We start from the raw sequence: 24,628 nt of genomic DNA, 5'->3' as shown, positions 1-24,628 counted from the left end.
ATAAATGTTATGTGGGACTTAAGAAAGGAAAAAAAAAAACACACACACACATTTTTTTCTGTGTTCAGAGTCTCTATTTGCAAGCCTGAATAAATCCTTGTTTGAATTGAATTCTTACAAGACTGAAAGAAGGTGTTATTCTTGCAGAGTCTCTTTGTAAAAGTTGTTCTGTTACCAAAGATAAGACATATTATCATTAACAAGTTTTATCAACTAAAACTCCAAATGTGGTTTTAAGATCCTGAGCCACTGTCATTTTAGAAACCATCATGGTCAGGACAGACAATATATATAGCTCATACAGTTTCTGAGAATTTACCTAATTATATATGATGCTGATGTTGACTGAAGTCTTAAAACATAAACTGTATTATTACACTTCTTACCTGTGTCTATATGAATTGCTATCCAAAGAAATAGCACTTTTAATTATTTGTCAAAATTTTAGTTGAAACAAATGCTGTTGTTCTAATATGTAGAACACAACTACAATACAAAGATACTGATGCAGGGCTAGGGGATGGCTCAAGTGGTAAAGTATCTGCCTAGTAAGGGCAAGGTCCTGAGTTCAAATCCTAATATCATAAACATAGATATACAAATTAAAAACTGTTATAAAAATTAATAACTGTTACAAAAGAATAATAAGAACTTTTCAATTTCTGTTTTTTCCCTCTCCTGTTTCCTACAACATCACACATTGGAGACCCTACACAGAGTTAGATCAACAGTCTTACATGAACTTGATTCCACGGAGTTCAACAGACATTCAAGAGGTCTTTGGTAAGGATTTGTATGCTGATAGGCCTCTGTTCTATGCTTAAAAGAAACATTTTTGTGTGTATTTTTAAAATTCATGGGTCATTAAGTTTATCAAATAGATCAACAATTCTTAGGACTTCAAGGTTTTTAATCAGATAAAACTGATGGGTAATTACACAATAAGAAGTAAAAATGTATACAAAAAGTTTACTGAACTTTTAAAAATGTTTATCACTTCTCAAGTAAATTAAACAACCATTCTATCCTAACAGATCCTAATCTCTGTAAAACATTTTTTTGGCCAATCTTGGGGCTTGAACTCAAGGCCCACTGTCTCTGAGCCTCTTTGTACTCAGGACTAGTGTTCTACCACTTGAACCACAGGACTACTTTGAGGCCTTTTTCTGAGTAGTTCATTGGAGATAAGAGTCTCACAGACTTTTCTGCCTGGGCTGGCTTCAAACTGCGATCCTCAGATCTCAGCCTCTTGAGTAGCTTGGATTACAGGCTTGAGCCTCCAGCGCCCAGCTTGTAACACCACTTTTGAAAGATTTATCTAACACTTTTAGACCACCAGAGTTAGTAATAACCAAATTGCTATTTTCTTTAAAGATACCGTACCCTCGTAACTTAAAATGGTAGGCTATACCAGTAAGAATTACTTTGCAAGATAATCTTACAATCTCAGAAATTTAACTACTTCAGGTTTGCTAAACACTAGCGAAATAATTCTATTGCTACTAGTATCTCAAGGACAAGTAAGGTAACACAGGCTAAAGTTAGGATCACCACCAAAGGAATTTAGGGGAGCAATTTTCAAAGTCATACACTAAAACCCAATTCTACTGAGACAGAGGAGCAAGTGAAACTCTGAAGGTATTTACATGCAACTAAATAATACAGTTTATCAACCTGAACAACACATTAATTTTCGGGGGCGGGGGAAAGCTTTGTGAGATAAATAGGATAATTTTTTAATGTATTTATCACCAACACTGAATGAAACTCAAACCAGTCATTTCAATATCATTAATTATACATATGCTTAATGTAAGAGGGATATGTCTAGAACTGTCTGTTACCTGTTTCTCCTTCAAAGATTTGGGAAAAAGTCCTTTTTGTATACTTCTGTATTACATTTAGTGAACAATCAACCTTACTTAATGACCTGATGGCCTGCACAGAAGTGGGGATCAATTTATTAAGGATTTAAGAGGCTATCCTCCTTCTATACTTTCCCTATAGAAAAGAAGAAAGGACTGGCTTCTTCCTAACATGTAATTTATGAGTTTATGCAGACCCGCCAAATTGCTTTAAGTAAACGCCTCTCACATTTGAAAATTCCCATGGCAACTCATTTAGTTTGGCAGACAGGCAGACCCAAATTCAATCCTTTTATCCTGCAGCTAAAATCATTACAATGGTAATTCTGCTCTGACATTCTGAAGAGACTGCTAATTACTGTACTCTAGGTCCCTAGACAGATTTTCCATTCAGATTAAAATGGCTGTGCATGGCACAAAGCAAAGACACTTCCTTCACAAGGGCTCACAGTGCAACTCTACCAGGCACATCACAGATATACATACATTTTAATATCTTGCCTCCTTCCCTCCCAAGGAAAACCAAAGGAGGTCGACAATAACATAGATTACAAATATTGTTTAGTTCACCAAGAGTAAATGTTACACCAACAGTTCACTAACAAAGTATTTTTTAAAACTTTCCTTAAGGGCTGGGGAGATAGCCTAGTGGCAAGAGTGCCTGCCTCGGATACACGAGGCCCTAGGTTCGATTCCCCAGCACCACATATACAGAAAAACGGCCAGAAGCGGCGCTGTGGCTCAAGTGGCAGAGTGCTAGCCTTGAGCGGGAAGAAGCCAGGGACAGTGCTCAGGCCCTGAGTCCAAGGCCCAGGACTGGCCAAAAAAAAAAAAAAAAAAACTTTCCTTAAGATAAAACTACTTTATAGTCAAGTTGTTTCATTTGTTAAATCTTTCAACAAAGTTAAAAGTTTATAATTAACACATTTATGAGAACCTTGCGGAGACCTGAAGAGTGGATATTTGCTTATTTTTCAGTTGGTTCTGTATGTATGCATGTACATACGTAGAATGTTAGAATTTAAACTAGGGTTTCACCTCAGGGCTCCATGCTCTGGATGGGCTTTCTTGCTGGTTAACTGAAGATGGACTCTTGCAGACTTTTCTGCCCTGGCTTGGTTTTGAACTGCAACCCTCTAATCTAAGTCTCCCTAAGTAGCTAGACTGCTAGTGTGAGCCCACTAGTACCTAGCAAAAAGGAAACTTTTTATTTTTGCCAGTCCTGGGGCTTGAACTCAGGGCCTGAGCCCTGTCCCTGGTTTCTTTTTGCTCTATTACCACTTGAGCCACAGCACCACGTCTGGCATTTTCTATATCTGTGGTGCTTAGGAATCGAATCCAGGGCTTCATGTATAGGAGGCGAGCACTCTACCACTAGGTTATATTCCCATCCCCACAAAAAGGAAACTTTTAAGCATATATTTAGTGAAACATCCTTTTCCCTGCCACATCTTCCTAAATTTCAAGAATGTAAAGTAAGTTTTGCTCTGATAAATATTTTCAAATTTTGTAATATTCCTTGAATTAACAATTTATATTTCAATATCCTTAGATGGAAGATTTTTTTAAGTTATTTAATTTTCAATAGCTATTTCCTGTGTATGTAGATGCTTATATTAAAGAAGATGCCCTATAACTAGGTGCTGGTGGTTCATGCCCATAATCATAGCTATGAAGGAAGCTAAGATTTGAGGATCATGATACTAAGCCAGGCTAGGTTGGAAACTTCTTATCTCTAGCCAGAAAAAAGTAGGAGTGGAAGTACCTCAGTGGTACAGCAGCAACTATGAATGAAAAAGCACACATGATCAAATATATATTAAAAATTATTTGCTTTCAAGTTCTTAAGTACTTATAAGTAAGCATCAAGAGAAAATAGGGACTCTAGCTACCACAAAGTCATGCAGCTCAAAAATAATTTATAAATTGTCTGATATTGGCGATAACTGGCATCTTGAAGTCTGTTTTAAATTATGAGACAATGTAAACTTGTGCTAACTGGAAGTATCAAGTTACCCAATACAGATTGGCACTGCTTAGACTAGTTCTCCAACAGAAACCTTTTACATATATTCTTTTTTGTTGTTGTTGTTGTTTTTTTTTTTTGGCCAGTCCTGGGCCTTGGACTCAGGGCCTGAGCACTGTCCCTGGCTTCTTCCCGCTCAAGGCTAGCACTCCGCCTCTTGAGCCACAGCGCCGCTTCTGGCTGTTTTTCTGTATATGTGGTGTTGGGGAATCGAACCTAGGGCCTCGTGTATCCGAGGCAGGCGCTCTTGCCACTAGGCTATATCCCCAGCCCCTTTACATATATTCTTAATACAAAGGAAGACAAAATTATACTGAGAACATGCAAATTTAAGTATATACCCCTTATCTCTACTTTCTCAGTCTTTATACCAGCAGCAATTTTCTAATTTCACTATTCTTGTACTTTGTGTTTCACTATTTTTGTATTTCACTATTCTTGCATTCTTCTTTCCTACAAGGTCTAGAAGAAGAGGAAAAAAATCATAGGATATGTATCGATATAAAGTTTTATCTAATAGTCACAATTATTTAATATTTTCCAACAAAATGAAGAATCAATTTAAAAAGGTATCCGACACCTCAGGCACACTCACAGCACTGTATGCCTGTGTGAGACATGCTTTAAGACACAATGAGAATTTTAAGTAATGTTAATGGACTATTTTTTTTGGGGGGGGCACTATCTCACTGTTATAAAAGCTTATACTGATGGACTAGCAAAGCAAGCATGTTTTGTGGGCCAGGAAGAAAGCTGCTTTGAATTTATTTAGTGCTTCTGTGACCAGGAACTGCAATTATAATGATCAGATAAAAGCTGCAGAGATGGTGGATAAAGTACAGCATATAAAAAAAATCACAGGGAAGAAAGGAGGACATGTAAAGTGCATTTCCAAAAAGTTAAAAGAATAATACTACTTTTACAAGTCTCTTTTAGGCAAGTAAACCTTATTTGGTACTGTCTCTGTAGAAAACGATGGGGCTGGGAATGCTTGCCTACCATACATGAAGCCCTGGGTTTGATTCCTCAGCACCACATATACAGAAAATGGCCAGAAGTGGCGCTGTGGCTCAAGTGGCAGAGTGCTAGCCTTGAGCAAAAAGAAGCCAGGGACAGTGGCTCAGGCCCTGGGTTCAAGTCACAGGATTGGCAAAAAGAAAAAGAAAAAAGAAAGAAAATGGGCTGCATGAAACAATGGAAATTTTAGAGGGGAAAAAAAATAACTTCAAAATTACAACAGTATAGAAGTTGGTCTTAGGTCAATAAAATATAATGGAATTAAATCATTTTCTAATTCCAAAACCTGTTCTTATCAATTTTGAGTTATAGATACACGTGTGTGTGCACAAACACACATCCTCACTTATGGTTCTTTTAATATCATGAAGGAGGAAAAAGTAGTGTGAGGATCTTTATGACAACCAAATGATGAATGATGCTAGTTTATTTAAAAAAGTCATAATCCAGCTCAGTCACAGAATCTTTGCCTGGCATGTATTAAGTTCTGGGTTTAATCTCCAGAACTGCTCTCCCCCCACCCCCACCTAAAGGCAGGGGAAGCTCCTTCTAATTAGATTCAAGAAGGCTAAAATAATATATTATACATTCCACTAGAACAAAAGAATTCCAAACACCTGGAAATAAACCACTGATCAAAGAAATGTAAAAAACATTATGAATGAATGATATAAATAAACATAAGCAGTTGTGGGTCATTGCTACAATTAGTATTTATAAAAGATCTCAAATCACCAATCTTCTATTTTTGAAATCTCCAAATAAAATTACATTCAAAGTATAAGAAAAGTAGAATCTCACACAAAAACTGAAAAATCAGCAAAACCAAAAAGCTGGTATCCAGAAAAGCCAGCCAGAACTGATAATATTCTTAAGCTAAATTGATCAAGAAAAATGAAGTCCTAAATTATTAATAAAATAAATTTAAAAATGCACTATCACAGATCCTACAGACCTTATCTGACAAGCAAGATGACCATATAGAGAAAATCCAAACAGCTCTATAGTTATTCAGGGGACTGAATTTGTATGTAAAAGAAAAACTAATACAACAAAAGGTAGATAGAAAAAAGGATGTTTGACAAATGACTGAAACCGAAAATATATACAAACTGTAACCAACTCAAAGAACTCAATAAAAAGAATGGAAGGATTTAAATAAAAAATATACATATTGCTATGAAAGTCAAACTGGAAATTTTTAACATTAACAAACTAATACAACAAAAAATTGAAGAAGGGAAAAAAAGCCCTAGATTTGTGAATTTGTGAGAATAGTAAATTAGGGGACAGAATCAGGAAATTGGTAAAGATTATTAGTTACTATATTATCCTCTGAGGACTAAACCTACTTAAGGGATTTGAAAACTACTAAATAAAAGTAACATTATTATAACTCATAGAACTTTGTAGTTATACTTGTGATATATAGAAGGTAAACATCAAGGTGAGCTTCTAGCCAAACAGATCAACATAGGTATTTTAAAGATTGACAAGGTTTCTAAATCAGCTGACCATGTTTAAAACCCTTTCTGTTCAAAGGGCATACCCTTCTGTTCAAGGTGTGTGTATGATTATTAATCTATTAGGCTTAAAGTGTCATTTGTCTAATTACTGAAAATTATAAGGGTTAAATTAGTAACTACATAATAGAAATTTAAGGAAACAACTCATAAAAAAAGCAAAATTAAAAGATAATTAAAGCACTTTTTTGCATCAGTGTCTACCAGCGTACATCATGAAAATACCCTTAATGTGATTATTACATAATCAATCACACTAGAAATTCTTAACTTCATTAAAAAAATCAACAAGTAACTTTACATTTTAAAACTGTATCACTATTGCTAACTAATGGGAGAATGGCTTGAAAGGAAAGACAGAAAGCAGGAGACTGCTTCAACCAAGAATGCATTCATGAAGTGTGTAGAGGTAAACTTCAACCGAGGATAACCCTAGCTCAAGATTAGTACAACTAGGACACTGTCTTTATCTATTCTTTATCAGTATGTAAAACTTAAATTTTCACAAGATGCTGCAATGTAATTTATAGTAGACCTAGAGGAGATAAAGTTTCTTGGATGAAACTGAGATTAAAATAACTAGACTGTTTTTATGATGAAGATTTTTTGTGAGCATCTGAAGACAACAGATACAGTGTTGTAAGGTAAAAATAATAATACCACTTACCTAGTTATTTCATAATTTGTGATTTAGGAAACAAAGATTAAAGTAAACCTACTATCACTGTCAAAGGAACATCTAAAATAAGAATGTTATTTCCATAGTAAGTTATAAGTATTATTTGGTTTTCTAAAAATCTTTATTAATTTTACAGTTGAATGAGAATAGTAGACTATTTTCTATTTTTGAGAGTTTACTGTGTGCTGCTATTTAAAGGGAAAGGGATGTACATCAGAATGTTATTTAAAAACCCATTCCTCTTTTTCTTGGGCAGTGAGAATGGGCCTGGAACTCAGTACCTGACACTTTGGCTCACTGGCAAGTTCCCAACCAAACAAGCCACACCTCTAAGCCCTCAGAATTTATTTATTGAACAGTTACAGATAAAGTATAAATTATATTCAAACCTTCAAAATTATTTGAGAAAAAATCCTAAATATATCATAAGGAGTGGAGACACAGCTTTATTAGATTTATGAAACTTAAAAGTCAGCAAATAATCTCACATTCCTAGATTTAGATCTCTAAACAAAATGGGTACAATGCTCTCCTCCATCTTTCCAGAAAAGAATTATCCTCATGGTATGGTAAGAGATACTTAGGACATTTCTAGGATTCCACCATAAATTTAATCTTAAATGGTAACATGAAAAAGAAAATACTGCACATAATAATAAGATGAAATTAGAGACTTGCGTAAGTTCAAAAGACAAAGTTTTTATATAATGGAAATACTTGTCTCAAAAACAAAACCAAACAACTCCCTGAAAAAAAAAAAAGGCCTATACCAAATAGTTTTAAAAATCAAGAACAAAGATTTAACCCCCCAGGATAACACTAAGGATTTGAGACTGTGGGACAACAGGATTTCCATACAATACTGGCAAGACTAATTTGGCTGGGCAGCATCTCTCTGCTGGTAAGAAGGGAAATGTTCACTGTTGGATACTTTTGTGGAGGGGAGATGGAGAAGAAGGTGAAAGGAAGTAAATAAAGGGAAAGGGAGGAAGGGACGAAAGGAGGGAGGAGGGAGGGAGTTGGTTGGCTAGTTACCTGGCTAAACTTGCTTGGTCAGCAGTCTTAACTAGGTCACCAAAAATTACCTGGCCAGCTCCAATTGTATTCTGAACAAATTATATGAAAAAGGGATTGATTCTACTCCTAGGACTGGTTCCTCGTTTTTTCCCTACCCAAGTGGTCATGCCTTTGTGGCCTTCCTTGCTGAATTCTCTTCTTTCTGACAATGAATACCAGTTGATGAAGTATTCCAGGCTCAGACCTTGGGACTTTCCAATCTCCTGGCTCTAAAGATCTTCCATATTCTGTATGATGGTTCCTTATTTCCTGTATCCTATGGCTCTATGTCCTCACCTAATTCCTTCCTCTCTATTATAATGAAATGTCAGCATTTGGTATTTCAATTTTTACATTTCTAAATAGTTTTTTTACTTCCTTCAGAAACATGCTCTTCTAACAGTATAAATAAAACCTTCAGGGGCTGGGGATATGGCCTAGTGGCAAGAGCGCTTGCCTCGTATACTTGAAGCCCTGGGTTCGATTCCCCAGCACCACATATACAGAAAATGGCCAAAAGGGGAGCTGTGACTCAAGTGGCAGAGTGTTAGCCTTGAGCAAAAAGAAGCCAGGGACAATGCTCAGGCCCTGAGTCCAAGGCCCAGGACTGGCAAAAAAAAACAAAAAACAAAAAACAAAAAAAAAAACCCTTCAGGAGTATAACAGTATAAATAAAACCTCCTGCTACTCAGGAGGCTAAGATCTGAGGATCACAGTTCAAAGCCAGTCTGAACAGCAAAGTGAAAACTCTTGTCTCCAACTAAATTAACCATCAAAGACAAAAGCTGGAAATGGAGCTGTGGCTCAAATGGTAGAATGCTAGCCTCCAGAAAGGAAAAAAAAAAAACAAAAAACAAAAGCTCAAAGACTAACATCAAGCAAAAAAAGGTTCAAGTCACTATCACATAACACATCATAAAAATTACAATTCCTGTCCATTTCTTCTCCAAAGTACACCTACCACACACAAAAACTTTTCAGCTCTTTAGTCCATTTCAACTACCAAAACTTCTTCACTGACTCATCGGCATTTACTACTTCTTTCCCTCAAAGACTATCTCAGTCAAGGATGCGATTTTCAAATTCTTCCAATAGCTTTTCTCATGCCAGAATGATGTCTAGTCTAATATCCTCAATCTGTCATTGCTAATTCTTGCCATAGACCTGATCTTCCACCTTTCTTCTCCTCCACTAAGCTAATCCAAACAACTTCACCACATTTCAGGTAGGTGTTTTCTCAAAGGATGCCATCTCAGAAGTATGTTGTCCTCATCAACATCGTCATCGTTTTCCTCCAATAAAACGTTATTTCCTTATTCCATGGTTCTTGATCCCTTCATTGTTTTATTATTTTTTTGCAGTACTTTATTGCAACCAATAGATTGTATTTGTTTTACTTACTATCAACAATCAAGCTCTAAAGGCATGTTTCAAGATAGCAGGTATTGTATTGGTTAGGTTTATCAAACCATTTAGTACATCCACAACTACAAAGTGTCTTTATAATAAGTTTGCAATAAACTTGTTGAATGAAGGTCCAAGATATTAAAAATATATTATACACAATCACTCAATTTGTTGGCCTGTTAGGCAATGAGACCATATGAACTTATGTTTTAGGGACAGAAGAGAAAGCACAGCAAATCATAAAGGAATCTGTATGCTATGCTAATGTATTTTACATTCTTTTCTCAGCATAAAAGAGAACCACTAAGGCATTTTCTGTGTGTATACACACACACACCCCTCTCTCTATATATATACACTTATTTATTTTTAAGCAGTGGAAAATCACAGAGACTAAAATGTAAAAATGGGTTTAAGGGGTTTTAAGACTTTAAGTAAGGACATGAATTATGAGATTCTGAGATGACTGTGGCTGGAATAAGGTAGAGGAAGTGGATAACAGAGGTGAACACACATGAGATACAAAATCAGTAACCCAAATGAACTGGTTGTTTTTCTGACATGATGTATCATTATGAACTACCAAATCTATTAACAGGGTATAAGAAAGGAAATGCAGAAATGATTACTGAAAACACAAAAGGGCTGTAATTTCTGCCAACCCCCATGGTTAGTATCTATTACTGAAAATAACAGAACAAATTTTCAAGCATCACCATATTCAAAATAAATTTTGAGATGAAATCCACATACAACTTTTTAAAAGTTTTCATACAATAGAGAAAACAGCTGTTTGCAGAACAAACACTGGAATGTTGACTCAAGATATCAGACTAGAGAGGGTAGGAAGAAGGGAAATCAGGGTAGGCTAAGAGGTAACACAATTACAGTTAGAAAAGAGATGTAAGTTCTAATGTTCTATAGTACATAAAGGTAACAACAACTTATTATTTCAAGATAGCTAGAAGGACACGGTTTCTCATACAAAGAAATAAATATTTGAGGTGGAAGATGTTCATTATCTGATTTGATCATTACACATTATGTACAAATATCAGTGTCACACCTATCAACATGTATATCTATCTATATATCCATAATAAGGAAATGCAACTGTTAATTCTGTTTTCGAAGTAGGACTGAACAGTGATTAAGTTAATGGATCCAAAGATAATAATACAGAAATTAAGTTCTCATTATGAGGAACTTTTCTATTTCACTAATTTGAGGAACAGTAAATCATTTTCTCAGCAAAGTTAAGTAAAGCAGTGAGAAACATTATTAATTGAAATTTAGTCAGAATGTTGGTAGCCTCCTTTCCTGACTATGAAATGCTTACTTCCATACTATGGATTGCTAAAAACATGTGACTGGATGAATAAGGGGTTACCTCCCCTTGTTCCAGGGTTAACAGACATCCAGAACAATAGGGTCCCTGGAACTCCAAAAGTGGATAGCTTTATCAAGCTGATAACAAAATATGTAGCATACTCACAAAAGCACATTTAAATACACAGCATATTCAAAAAAGCACACAAAAGACAGTGGATGAAAAAGAATAATTAACTTTCTTCATGTTAGTATAAATATCATTTTGTATAAAAGTCTAATTCAAACCTCTCTTATACAGAGGTAAGAATAATACAGGCAGTACTATATCAAATGTAGTAAAGTTCCTGTTTTGTTTAAGCTGCTTATTTTGGCATCATCACAGAAGCATAAAAATTCTGTTTAATTAAAATAAGTGATCGAATATAGATCCATGTTATAATAAAATATTAAATAATACGAACAGGAATAAGAAATTATTGCAAGGCTAACTCACTATAAAAAAATCCATGCCTCAAAGTATGTACTTTTCATTCTATTGCTTGTAATTACAAGAAAGCTTCATTACTTCAGGATAAATAACTTTAAGACACACAATTTAAAAGTACTAAAATAGGGGCTGGGGATATAGCCTAGTGGCAAGAGTGCCTGCCTCGTATACACGAGGCCCTAGGTTCGATTCCCCAGCACCACATATACAGAAAACGGCCAGAAGCGGCGCTGTGGCTCAAGTGGCAGAGTGCTAGCCTTGAGCGGGAAGAAGCCAGGGACAGTGCTCAGGCCCTGAGTCCAAGGCCCAGGACTGGCCAAAAAAAAAAAAAAAGTACTAAAATAACCTCCATAGAGAGAATAGACATCAAAATATTGTTTTCTTTTATGATATTAAGTTTTCAGAATTTTCCTAAGTTTTCTTTTATTTACTGCCACATTTTCATATTCAATTTTCTAAAAGGGGTCCTTAGATATCTTTGCCTCAACCTCATTGTGTGAGAAAGAATAAAGAAAAGTTAGAGCTGACTTTCTGAAAGACACATAATTACCAGCATAATCTTCAAATTCAGTACTTTCTTAGAACTAAAGTAGTTATACTTGTAGAAAGGATAATTAGAATAATCTAATAGGTATATATGAGGTCAATTACTATACATTGGTCTATCTGCTATATTTGGTGAACTCATTCATTCAGTGAAACATAAAATGGTACTCTTGATAACAAATGGCTAGCATTATGTTTTCTGATCATGAGACAGCTTTCTGTGTTCACAAAAAAGAAACAACTTTATCCATACAGCCCTTCAAGAACATACATTAAGGAAAAAGAGGATGCCTACACGATTTAGCAGTGTGCAAATAAGGAGCAAACTTTACATTTAGCCTGCCTGTTCATGTTTTTAATATGACCCACCACTAGAATTTGCATGAACTCTTTTTCTTCCAAGGAATTCACTTCATCAAATTAATGGAGAATGTTTGTAAATTCTACGTTTACTTCTATCAACAAAATAAAGAACAGACTCTGAGGAAGAAAAAAACAACAAGATGCCGCCATTATCATTTATATAAATGCCAACAAGTATTTATTTGGACACAATAAATACTAGCAATATTGCTATTGTTTTTTGTGTTGGTTTTTTTTTGCCCGCCCCAGGCTTGAACACAGGGCCTGAGTTCTGTCTCTGAGCGTCTCTGTGCTCAAAGCTGGTGCTCTCTACCACTTGAGCCACAGCACAATTAATGGCTTTTTCTGAATAGTTTATTGGAGATAAGAGTCTCACAGACTTTCCTGCCGGGGCTGGCTTCAAACCTGAACCTCAGATTTCAGCCTCCTGAGTAGCTAGGATTACAGGCATGTGGTACCTGTGCCCAGCCAGATCCAGTTTTATAAGCAGCCAGCTGGGGTCTAGATATCAAGCTATTTTCATTAGCATATGAAATGCAGAAAAAAATTGAAGTTTACCTTCCAACTTCCACTGAAAATGATAATACTCTAACATTACCCAGCAATATCGAGCACAGCCAAAGGAGGAGAGCTGAGGGAAGACAATGGGAAGGAAGGAAGAGTTGGCATGCAGTGGAATATCCTGACAATTACTTATTTGTCATCCTCCAGGAAGCATTAAAAATTCTTAAATATGAACTCTAATAATAGTTTTTGTCTTTAAAGAGTAAAGAAAAGTGCTCAAAGTAGTGTCTGCTAAATAAGTAAAAATTAGCCCCTATTTTTATTTTAAAAACATTTTATTATACTATCAGAAAGTTCCACTATGAAACACTAATCTTCACAATGACAGGCCAGGAAAACTAACAGGCAATTCAAATAAAGTGGGTCCTCCTTCCAGTTCAACTTATCAATATATCATTAGTTGTATATACTTCTACACAACCATTAGGGATCATTCAACAAAAGCTTCCATCACCCTATCAGATCTACGTATACATCTTCCATTATGACAGAAGGATTCTAAAGCTGACCATTACGTTTGAAATGTAGATTAACTGGGTTTGTCCTTTCCCTACCCAACCCCTCCACTTCTTGTTCCAAAATACTTTTCCAGTGAAAGATTTAAACAATGTCTGTTGCTCACACTACTTTAATGAGCCAACTTACTTCTACAATGTTAAAAAAAAATCTCTTAACAAGCAACCCATATTAGAGAATTCAATAATTTAAGATTAACCTGAAAAAAGAAAATGAAGCTGAGCCCCAGTGGCTCACACCTATAATCCTAGCTATTCAAGGCTGAAATCTGGAGGATCATGGCTTGAGGCCATCTTGGGATGAAAAGTTAGGAAAACTCCATCTGTATTCAAAGATTACCAGCAAAAAGCCATTGTGGAGACATGGTTCAAGTAGCAGAGCACCAACTGAGCAAGTAAGCCAACTAAGTGCCGGAACCAAGTCCTGAGTTCAAATCATGACACTAGCCCTAAACAAACAAATAAACAAACAGGAAAACAAATCTGAGATTTGGAAATCATTACTTACTGCAGGTACCAGTAATTTCTTCACTTCTTCAACTGCTCTCTTCAGTTTGATTTCTGCTCTGTTTTGAGCATCTTCTACAGTGATTAATACATGTAAATCTTCATTTAGATGCTCCCAGTTGGGCTTGCCTCGATTTTGTTCTTCCTAAAAAATTCAGAAAGTACACTATTACAAATATCTTCTTTACAGAGATGGACCATCTCTCACAATATGAACCTTTGTCAGTTACTTAAGTCAGACTTCTACTATTTAACTATGATAGTATTACAACAATTTTCAATTATTTTCCTGACCCAAAGTAAACAAAGCTTGTGTGTGACTATAGGGTTAAACAAGGAAAAAACTCAACAGGCACTCTTGGAGAACCTGCTATGTGCTGCTGTCCTAAAATTATCATGAAAAACACATCGAGAAGCCTATTGTTTCTTTATTTTCCTTAAAAGTGAACAGAAAGTCATCATGGTAAAGGAAGTCATTTATCAGGATCATACAACAAATACCTGTCAACTTGGGAGAGGAAGTGAAACAAAGTTTCATTTTTCAGTTTCATGATACTTTCACTTCATTACAACTGACTTTAATAACTGGTTGTACAGAACATGATAAAAAAAAACATTTTGCAAAGAGACTTTACTGTATACAGGAAGCATTATTTGATGAGGTTCAGTGGCTCCCACATCTGTAATACTCCTACTTGCGAGGCTATGATTGGGAAGATCAAGATTTAAGGCCAGCCTCAGAAAAGAGTTCCAAAAACTCCATCTCAAATAATAAGAAGTTGGGCACAATGGTATTTATCTGACATCCCAACTACTTAAGAAGTATACAACTAGGCCAACACCAAGACCCTATTTAAAAAATAATGAAAACAAAAATAGCTGGAGGTATAGCTTAAATGGTGGGAGCATCAGCCAAGCAAGTTCGGGGTTCTGCATTTAAATCCCACTACCAAATCACACACACACTGAATGGTGTTAATGATCAAAATATATTATTCTGACACTAAAATAATAATTTTAACAAGTGGTAAGTATGAATCCCTCATATCAAATTAAATTATATTTTACTTATATAGAGTTGTGCCTTTTCACTTATCTAGAGCTGATTTTAATAAAGGTAAATTGGCTTTAAACAAACAAACAAACAAACAATAACGTAGAACTACCCTATGATCCAGCAATTCTACTTCTGGCCATTGATCCACAAGATCACAAACCAGCTTATAGCAAAGCCACCAGCAAAGCAAGTCACTGCCGCACTATTCACCACAGCCAAGGTATAGAATCAGGCCGGACGCCCCCCCCTCCCCCCACAAAGAAGGTCAAGAAACGGTGGTACCTATACACAATGGAATTTTACTCATCCATAAGAAAGAATGATATTGTACCATTTGTAAAGAATAGAAAGACTTGGAGAAAGTATATTAAGTGAAGTCAAGGTCGCAGAGACAAAGGTTGAATGGTTTCCCTCCTATGTGGTAGCTAGAATTAGTCTATTAGCCCTGTGAGTAAAAAAACATTGTGTGGTTACGTAAGTAGTTAGAAATGTATTGCCGGAAATATGGGAGATTCAAGGGAGAACTCAAATAGTGTAATTCCTTAGAAAAGCCAAGATAAAGCCCAACAAAATAAATACCAGGAATGGGTACTTGCAAAAGGGGGAATGGGGCCAAGGGAAGAGGGACAGACAAATGAAGAGGGAAAGAATCAGTGTGTATACTAAGTTTTACAAAGGGAAGAGGTTGGTGAAATGTAGAAAAGGGTAAAGCTGACCAAGATACATTGTATTCACAACTGCTTGGTTAAATGGCAACTCCTTTGTGCAACTATTAAAGATAATAAAGAATCCATCCAACAAAATAAAATGTACACTCTGTTTTATCTAAGCAGAAATTAAGTCATTCAAAAAGCATCCAAATACAATACCTATGAAGTTAATAATATTCCGTCTAAACCAACCTATGACTGACATAATCAATATGCAAAGGCCTTACAAGCAATTGTGTACGAGATAACTAATGCAAACAGAAAACTGAGGAACATTTCTAATTAAAAGATCTTTCCCAAACGCCTAAGAATAAAGACTAAACTTAGGACGTGACACAGGATTTTGAAAGGAGACAGTTAATGATAGCCACAGAACTAAGTCATTCTAGGTCTGAGGTGGCCAGGGAGAAGGGCCCCAAGAATGGCAGTGAAATAGGGATCAGCAAAACTGGGGAAGGCCAGGAAGGTCCCCTCAAAATAAGACAAGGTCATCCTGGCCCCTGGGCCCTTTCCAGTGTCAACTGGCTCAGTGGAAAGTTTTCCCAAGGAAAAAAAAGGGGAGGGTGTAAAAAGTACACTTTTCAAAAGTGTAACACCTAAAGTTACTACCTTCAATATAACAGAACTAAGTGATAGCAAAGATAAAACAATATAAGACCTAAATACGTACATATAAGAGTTTACTCTCATTCCTACAGGAAGAACAGGAAATGTTTCTCCTTTCTTTATTGTGATATGGTAACAAACCTTTGCTACAACTGCAAAAAATCTATAAACATACATTCAAAGCTTTGAGGATAAAAAGAAATGGCAAGAAGATTTAAGGCAATGGAAAATAACCTATTACAGTAAATTAAAATTTAGAAGCTTATTAAAATATTTTATACTTGTCTTAATCAAAGATACATACAGACAACTAACAATACTTTATATTACAATTTATAGTGTTGATGGGCATATTATGTAGAAAGGAAGTATCAAATAACAGCCTTTCAGATGATGAAAACTTAAAATTGAAGCTGATTATGGTAATTATGGCAGGTTCTGCTAAATCCATAGTGCACGAGGGATGGCACTAAGCAACATAAATATAAATACATCATGTCATTTAATTCTCCAAACAGCATTTAATTCTCCAAACAGAACTACGGTGTTGTGCTAAATAACTAGGAGGTGGAGGCAGAAATGGCTTACACAAGTCATACTAACAAATTTGTATGTATCCACCATGACAACCTCAGGGCCTTCAGTAATAAAGAATTTTTAAGTAAAACACACACACACACAGTTCCTAAAATGAGCAAAATGCCCCCCAAATAACACCATAAATAAAAGACCCAAAACAACAGCATTTTTCAATCTTTAGAATTCTACTTTACTACTTATTTTTGTGTAGAATTCTAAATATTATCTTGTCCTGACAAGAACTTTGAGTCAAGTATAAGAAATCTGAATACTGATAAAGAAACAGACTCATGAGATTAGTAAATTTTTGCCCCCCCCCCCCCCCGCATACTGGTCCTATCTCCAAATTCTAAGCCAAGCCCTTCCCGAATAAAGTTACATGAAGAATGAATTCAGAGAAAAAAATCTGGTTAAACAGATCTTAGTTGTATGTAAATTTTGTTCCCCTAAATGATAGACTCATTTATTAAACTCTAGAAATACAAAAGCAAAATGATAACTTTATTCATTTAACAATATACAGAATTCCTTTACTCTTTAGCTTCCAATAGGTGAAGTTATAAGAATTATGCTTTCTAGAAAATGCCTATCTCCAACATTATTACTAAGTCAGGGTTAATGAACACCATTGTCTGTAAATAATAACCATTACTTTTCAATAAATCCACTGCATTTTTGAAGCTGTTGTATGTAGTGTCTAAAGAGATAAAGACATTCTTAACCTTTGAGATACTACTTTTGTTTCTGATTTAAAAAATAAAACTTGATGAGTCACTGCCTCTCTGAAGTTTGAAATTATGCTCTAATTACAGTATCTGTTTGAACAACAAAGTATGGTTCACCATGAAGCATCAGAGCACATTGACTGTCCCAACCCCTGCTGACACACTATTTTAATTATGCATTTGTAGTCAGAGAAATGAGCACAAGACTTTTGTTCCTACCGTGCTCTACATGTGAAAGTTCACATGCCAAAACCTCTTGGAAAGAATTGAAAAGTATTAGATACTGAAGCAAACTAAGGCTCCAATAATTTTTCTAATGAATATATACACTTCAAGCAAATTTGTAAAGCTGAGACATCTCAGGTTATATTTATAATCTTTTTTTTTTTTGCCAGTCCTGGGGCTTGGACTCTGGGCCTGAGCACTGTCCCTGGCTTCTTTTTGCTCAAGGCAAGCACTCTGCCACTTGAGCCACAGCGCCACTTCTGGCCATTTTCCGTATATGTGGTGCTGGGGAATCGAACCCAGGGCCTCATGTATATGAGACAGGCACTCTTGCCACTAGGCCATATCCCCAGCCCTATATTTATAATCTTAAATTAATAAATGTTAGTTGAGAAACTATCTACAAAGGAGACTTTATGTAGTCTAATTTTTAATTGACCACAGCCACAAAAATGACCCAAAAGAACCTTTCTTAAAGTTGAATCCAGCCATGTTTTTGAAGCAAATCTATGAACATTCAAATAACTTATGTACTTAGGTTACAGCAAGTTCTTTAAGAAAGGTCTTTAGAGCAATAGGTATTCAACAAATGCTAAAGTATAATGAAAATAATGTGCTAATTCACAGAACTTTTTATTTTATGCCAACTGTTTCACAAGTTGTTTCAGAAGAATTACCATCTCCTACAAACTCCATATAAAGATGTCAGATACTACTTCCTTGCAACTTTTATCCATCATTTATTGTATGGCCTGTCTAATTAAACTTAAACAACTCATCCTAGCTAAATAATACTGGTCTATCCCCATGATAAAATAAGTACAATTCTCTAGATCAAAAGAACTTATATTTGGCAACAATTTTGATTACGATTCTTTGGGAGGCAAAATGTTATTCTAATAACGTAGTTATAGCAATGAAAGGCTGTACAACAATGTACATAAAGATTCCCATAAAAAGAAAAAAAGAAAAATGATCAAGGGCTTGTTAATTTTATTTGTCACGTAGTTTAAAGATCAATCCTTGGCTAATGTTAAACAACATGAAGGACAGAAATAACAGGTTGCTATGAAAACCCGTTGGAAACACTGAGCTGAGTTTCTTTTGGTATGTAGCAGTCACTGTCCATGGAAGCAAGAGGTACTCACAAAATCATAGGAGCTCTTCACTAATTTATGTGTGCAATCTGTAGTCTGGGACTTACTTTTGCCAGAAAAGATTTATTGAAGGTAAGGAAAATGGAAATGACTTATTTTAAAATATGTTTTAAAATATTATTTGCAGACAGTATATCAAGAAGATAACCTTAAACAATGAGTAACCTATGTAACTGCATGTATATCCATTTACCCTCCCAAATCATCATAGTCACAATTTCAAGTCACTGCTTACAACAAAATCTATTGTCGGGTCTTTCCAGACAGGATGTTGTTTTCATCTTATTCTATGGTTATTTTTACATAATCAGTCTGCTGTCCATTACTGCTTGGAGCTGAAAAGCTTCAGGAAGTATGGAATCAGACTTAATCCCTCAACACTGACCTTACTATATTGCCATTCCAAGAATTACTAGAGCAGCATGACATTCAGAAATAAGAGATGCTAATGTTGCTAACAAAATCAACAAAAACAGCACACAGAGCTTTATACTCAGCACTTTGTAAAATTATTCAATCCTTTTAACAGACTAAAAGGCAGGTACTAAAATGCTTCGGTTTTTGAAAACCCTACAACTAAGTCAACAAGAATGGCAAAGCATACAATAATTTTTTGAAAATGAATCAATTGTTTCTTCTGAAAATGTGGTACATACTTCATCTCAAGGTCATTAAGAGATTTCTGTAATATAACAGTATTAAAATGAAATGAGAGGTGAGGATGAGAATTATAGCATGTCACTCACTGTACAAAAGCTACTTTATCCTGAGGAAATTCTATTGAGACAGAACTACCTCAGAAACTCAAAAAGTGCACAAACATTTTTCAGACTTTTTTTATTAAAAAAGAAAAACAACTGGCGTACTGAGGATTAGACTAGAAGACATCATCATTTGGGCCTATCCCAGTTCTTTTTTTTTCCCCAAATAGTCTCAAGCTTTTTCCTGGGTTAGCCCAAAACTGTAAATCCCCCTTCTTCCACCTTTCAAGTAGTTTGATTACCACATATACCATCATGCACAATGACTGAGTAATGATTTGCTGGCACTCTAGGAACTTTATGACACTGCAGCTGCAACATAAAAAAAGAACTTACATCAAAAAACTACAGTTTTAAATGTTTAAACGTCTGGACAGCATATAGAAAAGACTATGTCCTAAAAGCTATGTAATTCATGTTACCACAAAGTACCAAGGCTTGCATACGCTGAAATAAACTAAAAAAATGTAACAAGGAATGTGCCTTTTGAGGTTAAAGAATACTGCTTACCACAATGTATTTTAACTAAGCCAACTAAATATATTATAATATCATATAAAAACATGAAATTATCTTTAAATAGGACATTTAAGAAAAAAGAAAATAAAGCTACACCTGTAATCTTCATGGTTTTAGACTAGCGGGGAGCCTACTTGGTCAAAACACTTAACTGCCCTCCATAACATGGACAATTCTATGTGACAAGTAGAAGATGATTAATTTCTTGGAAAGGAATAAACCATGACATCATTATTTCACAGGCTGTACTACACAAAATGGATTAAAGAATAATAAAAAAATATTTAAAGCAGCAAAACTGTGGAATTTATTTAAATAAAAAAATCAGCAATTAAATTAACTTTAAAAAAATTAATAAAAACTCAAAATACCACTTCCGTGATGTTTTCCTAAACTATTAGCCTTACCCTTCCTCTCCCTGAGGTTTTTCCCTAGAATTACTGTACTCCAGAAAACAAAGACAGTTTCTACTTTTTTGTGTGTGTGCCAGTCCTGGGACTTGAACTCGGGGCCTGGGAGCTGTCCCTGGCTTCTTTTTTTGCTCAAGACTAGCACACTACCACTTGGGCCACAGAGCCACTTCCAGCTTTTTCTCTGTATATGTGGTACTGAGGAATCAAACCCGGGGCTTCATACATGCTAGGCAAGCATTCTACCATTAAGCCACATTCTCAGTCTCGTTTCCACTTCTTATATGATTTAACATGTATTTTAAAATGCGTACATGACAGTCTGGTACAGACTTCTCTTTTACCATGCATACATCTGACCCTGTCTGTACTACTTTCATGATACATTCCTAAGTTCTTTCATACTGACTTCTATATTTGTTGTATGTATAAATGTAACAGTTCAACATTCTATAAATGAAATAATGCCAAACAAATGCACTAGTTTCTCTCTCTCTCTCTCTCTCTGTGTGTGTGTGTGTGTGTGTGTGTGTGTGTGTGTGTGTGTGTATTTTGGGTATTGAATCCAAAGCTTATTGAGCTACTTCCTCCATCTTTTAAGACACATCTCACTAACCTTCCTCCTACTGTCCTGAGCTCAACATCTTGAATGAATTACAGGTACGCACTACCTTCTGGCACTCTGATACCCTCTCTTTCTCCCCCTCCCCGGTGTGTGTGTGGGGGGGGGGGGGGCAGTGCAAGAATACAATACAAATACTGTTGAAAGCCTTACTAAATTCACCATTTTATCATTATGCATTTTCTTTGCTCAATATACATGCTAAACTATTACTGTTACATGGTAGAAATCACTTCCCTAGAATATCCAAAAAAAAATATTTTGCATTTAGTAAATACTTAAGAAACACATGGTATTAAATTATTATACTATAAACTGAAAATAGCACATTAACATAAAACATATAGTTAAATAAGTACTAAATCCCACAGATGTGTTACTGTCTTATACATATGTGCTTTCTACTTTTTGGGAAAGTAATTAGATAAACAACAAAGTCAGATGGACACCAGTGGCTCATGCCTATAATCCTAGCAACACAGGAAGCTGAGATCTGAGGATGGCAGCTCAAAGCCAGCCCAGGCAGGGAAATGTGTAAGACGACTCTTATCTTCTCCAATAAACCACCAGAAAACCAGAAATGTAGCTGTGGCTCAAAGTAGTAGACTACTAGCCTTGAGCAAAAGAGCTCAGGGACAGTGCTCAGGTCCCGAGTTGAAGTCCTACAACTGACAAAAAAAATGCCAAGACCCATGGATCAAAGTGATATGATAAAGTATTTTTCTGAGTCTGATTTTCTCTTATAAAGGTTACAGTTAAAACAATTAAACAAAGTATGCTAAAAGAGGGACAAGTTCAAAGTACCGAAAGCTTTTACTGTTTTAACTTTTCCATTATCCTTGGCTCCCTGTGTCTTCTTTAAAAGATGAATTTAAAGGATTTTTTACCTTAATTCTATTGCAGAACTTTATTTCTGTTAAAATGCTAACATTAAATAAAACATCAAGGATGTTCCAGTTCCTCAATTAAGTAGCTGTGAAAGCAAAGTCACTTAAAAAAAAACAACCCACCGAGAATTAGTTATTTAAATCAAAGAACTGATCAACCAAACTTTTTGTTGTACAAATTTGTAGTGGTGCACATCTGTAGTACTCAGGAGACTGAGGCAAGAGAACTGCTTCAGTCTAGAAGTGCAAGGCCTGTCTGGGAAATGAGGGAGACTCTATCTCTTGACAGGAGGAGGCAAGTACCAATGCCACATTTCTTAGTGGTAGCTTTCAACTTCTATACATTTTGGAAGATCAGAACAGTGGATGTAAATCAAATCCATGGTAGCTAGTCGTCTTTATATGTTGTAACTAAGGCTATTTTATAGATTATCCCCTAACTTCAATTGAAAAAATATAGATAGGTATGTACAATATATTATCGTAGTTATCAGAGATAGATTCAAAGCATCTGTCTTCTGCAGAAGTTCTATAAATATTTCTAAAGCACAGCCAAGAGGTTGGAAATATTCCTATGAATAGCATATTGCTGTACTTCTTAGTTAATTATCTGAATGATACAAAATATGATAGACAAAAATACGTAATATTGGATGGTTCCAATGGCTAATGTATTATGAACTACTTTCCTAATAATTTCAACATTTTCATCTATACTTCACAGACTCCATACTTGTCAGTAGGTTAAAAAGGATCATTACAACATATGAGTCGAAGTCAGTTTAGTAAGATCCTCTAAGTGTACATGTCACTCATTATTTACTATTTCTATTATTTAAAACCTGTAACACTTTTCCTTTAGTTCTTTATTAATATTTAGCTAACAAAATACAATTAATGAAAGTAGTTGACTCGCAAAACATAGCCATAAAATAATGCAATTAATGCAGCATAGTAACTTAAGTAATGCAATTTCCCTTTCTCTTTAAGATACTATTATTTTCAAGTCATTTGGGTACTTCTGAAATTCAATTTTACCCACAATAAGAATGATGCAAATGTTACAAGATGTTAGTTAAACATGTTAGTTAGTTAAAACCATTATTTGAAAATCCATTCTCCAATGGTCATGTTATGGCACAGTTTACAGAGGTTTCAAAAAGGTCAAAATGGGAGTCAATGTACTAAGTTGACCACACCATGCCTTGTGATAAGTCACCACAAAACTGGTATATTTTCAACAATCTTTTACCATATTTTTTCATTTAGAATGTTTATATAAACAAAAATCTTTGTGGCTCTCCTTTCATAAGTTAAAAATTACATATCTGCTATTTATAATTTTCCTGAAAACGATTTTAATTTCCAAATTCTGTTAATTAAAATCTACTTTGTGACCCTCATTTTATTGCTACAAATGACACTCTACAATACCCTAAGTGATAACAATTATTATTAAAAGTTAATCATTTTGTTATTTTATATTTTTCTCTTATTACCATACAATTCAATTATATCAGCCAATGAATAATAATCTCAGTAGACAAAAATTCCGGAGGGTTCCTGTTGTGTTTATTTCATTAGAAATCACCTCAAGTATGTCTAAGTTTTGGAGATACAGAACTAAAGTGAATTCTTAAATTCCACTCCCTCATACCAACTCACACCTTTATCACCATATGATAAAAAAAATGTAATCTTTATTACAGATTTCACAAGAGGTATAAAATGTTGCAACAGAAATCAATGGAATATTTCAGCGGCTAAACAAAGGGTGTATCATTTGCCCACCAGTAACTAAAAATGTATCTATCTCTCTGACTTAAGGCAAAAACAGTATCTATCCTTCACAGTATCTTTGTTCCACTTCAATAAATTAGGAAAGGAAAGAGATGCCTTCTGTTTTCTAGCTGTATGTATCAGGAATGCAATAGGAAACTTTTGCTGAGGTACAAAGCAAACCTTTTATAGCCATATGAAATCACTGTAATGAATTGAGCTCTCTAACAATTACCACAGTCAATTTTGATAGCAATGGCCAACCTAGAAAAATAACTGTAATAGTAACCAGTATGGTCGAAGAAGCCCTCTTTTTGTCACTGACCACAAATATCTAACCATCTATCAATTGCCTATACTCTAAAACAGTAAATATAAAAATTACTGATATTTCTTTTAGTATCTAGAAATTTTGAATAATAAAACAAACCTGAATACTAGACATAATTAACTAATTTTACCAATAAGGAAATTTAGATTGAAAAATTAAGGAAATCTCAATCAGTAAGTAAAAAAGAATAGGAACCTTACTCAATTCTAATTCTCTATCATTTACCACATCTCTAACTGGCTACCCTGGAAATACCACCACACCTATTCAGGTTTAAGGTTCATATAAAAATCGGACATATTTTTAAGGATCCTCTTTTTCAAGCTGTCTTAAAAGCAATTTTTTTCCTTAATTTCTCTGAGTCTTAGTCATA

At 35.0% G+C, this 24,628-nt stretch overlaps 1 protein-coding gene across 6 annotated transcripts in view; it reads right to left on the bottom strand.

Annotated features, from left to right (window-relative positions):
- Positions 1 to 24,628, bottom strand: part of Qki (QKI, KH domain containing RNA binding) — a 119,946-nt gene that overhangs the window by 25,714 nt on the left and 69,604 nt on the right. For all 6 annotated transcript variants that reach the window (XR_007212164.1, XM_048354415.1, XM_048354418.1 and 3 more), the window contains exon 4: positions 13,889 to 14,032. Coding sequence is in view for 5 of the 6 variants with exons in the window: in XM_048354415.1 (XP_048210372.1) it covers positions 13,889 to 14,032 (144 nt within the window). In the remaining variant the exon portion in view is untranslated. The remainder of the gene's footprint in view (positions 1 to 13,888; positions 14,033 to 24,628) is intronic.

The sequence above is a fragment of the Perognathus longimembris genome, chromosome 9 (genome assembly GCF_023159225.1).
Source record: "Perognathus longimembris pacificus isolate PPM17 chromosome 9, ASM2315922v1, whole genome shotgun sequence".
Classification (NCBI taxonomy): Eukaryota; Metazoa; Chordata; class Mammalia; order Rodentia; family Heteromyidae; genus Perognathus; species Perognathus longimembris.
The sequence above is the reverse complement of the archived record's forward strand: the minus strand, read 5'-3'. Positions and strand labels throughout refer to the sequence as shown.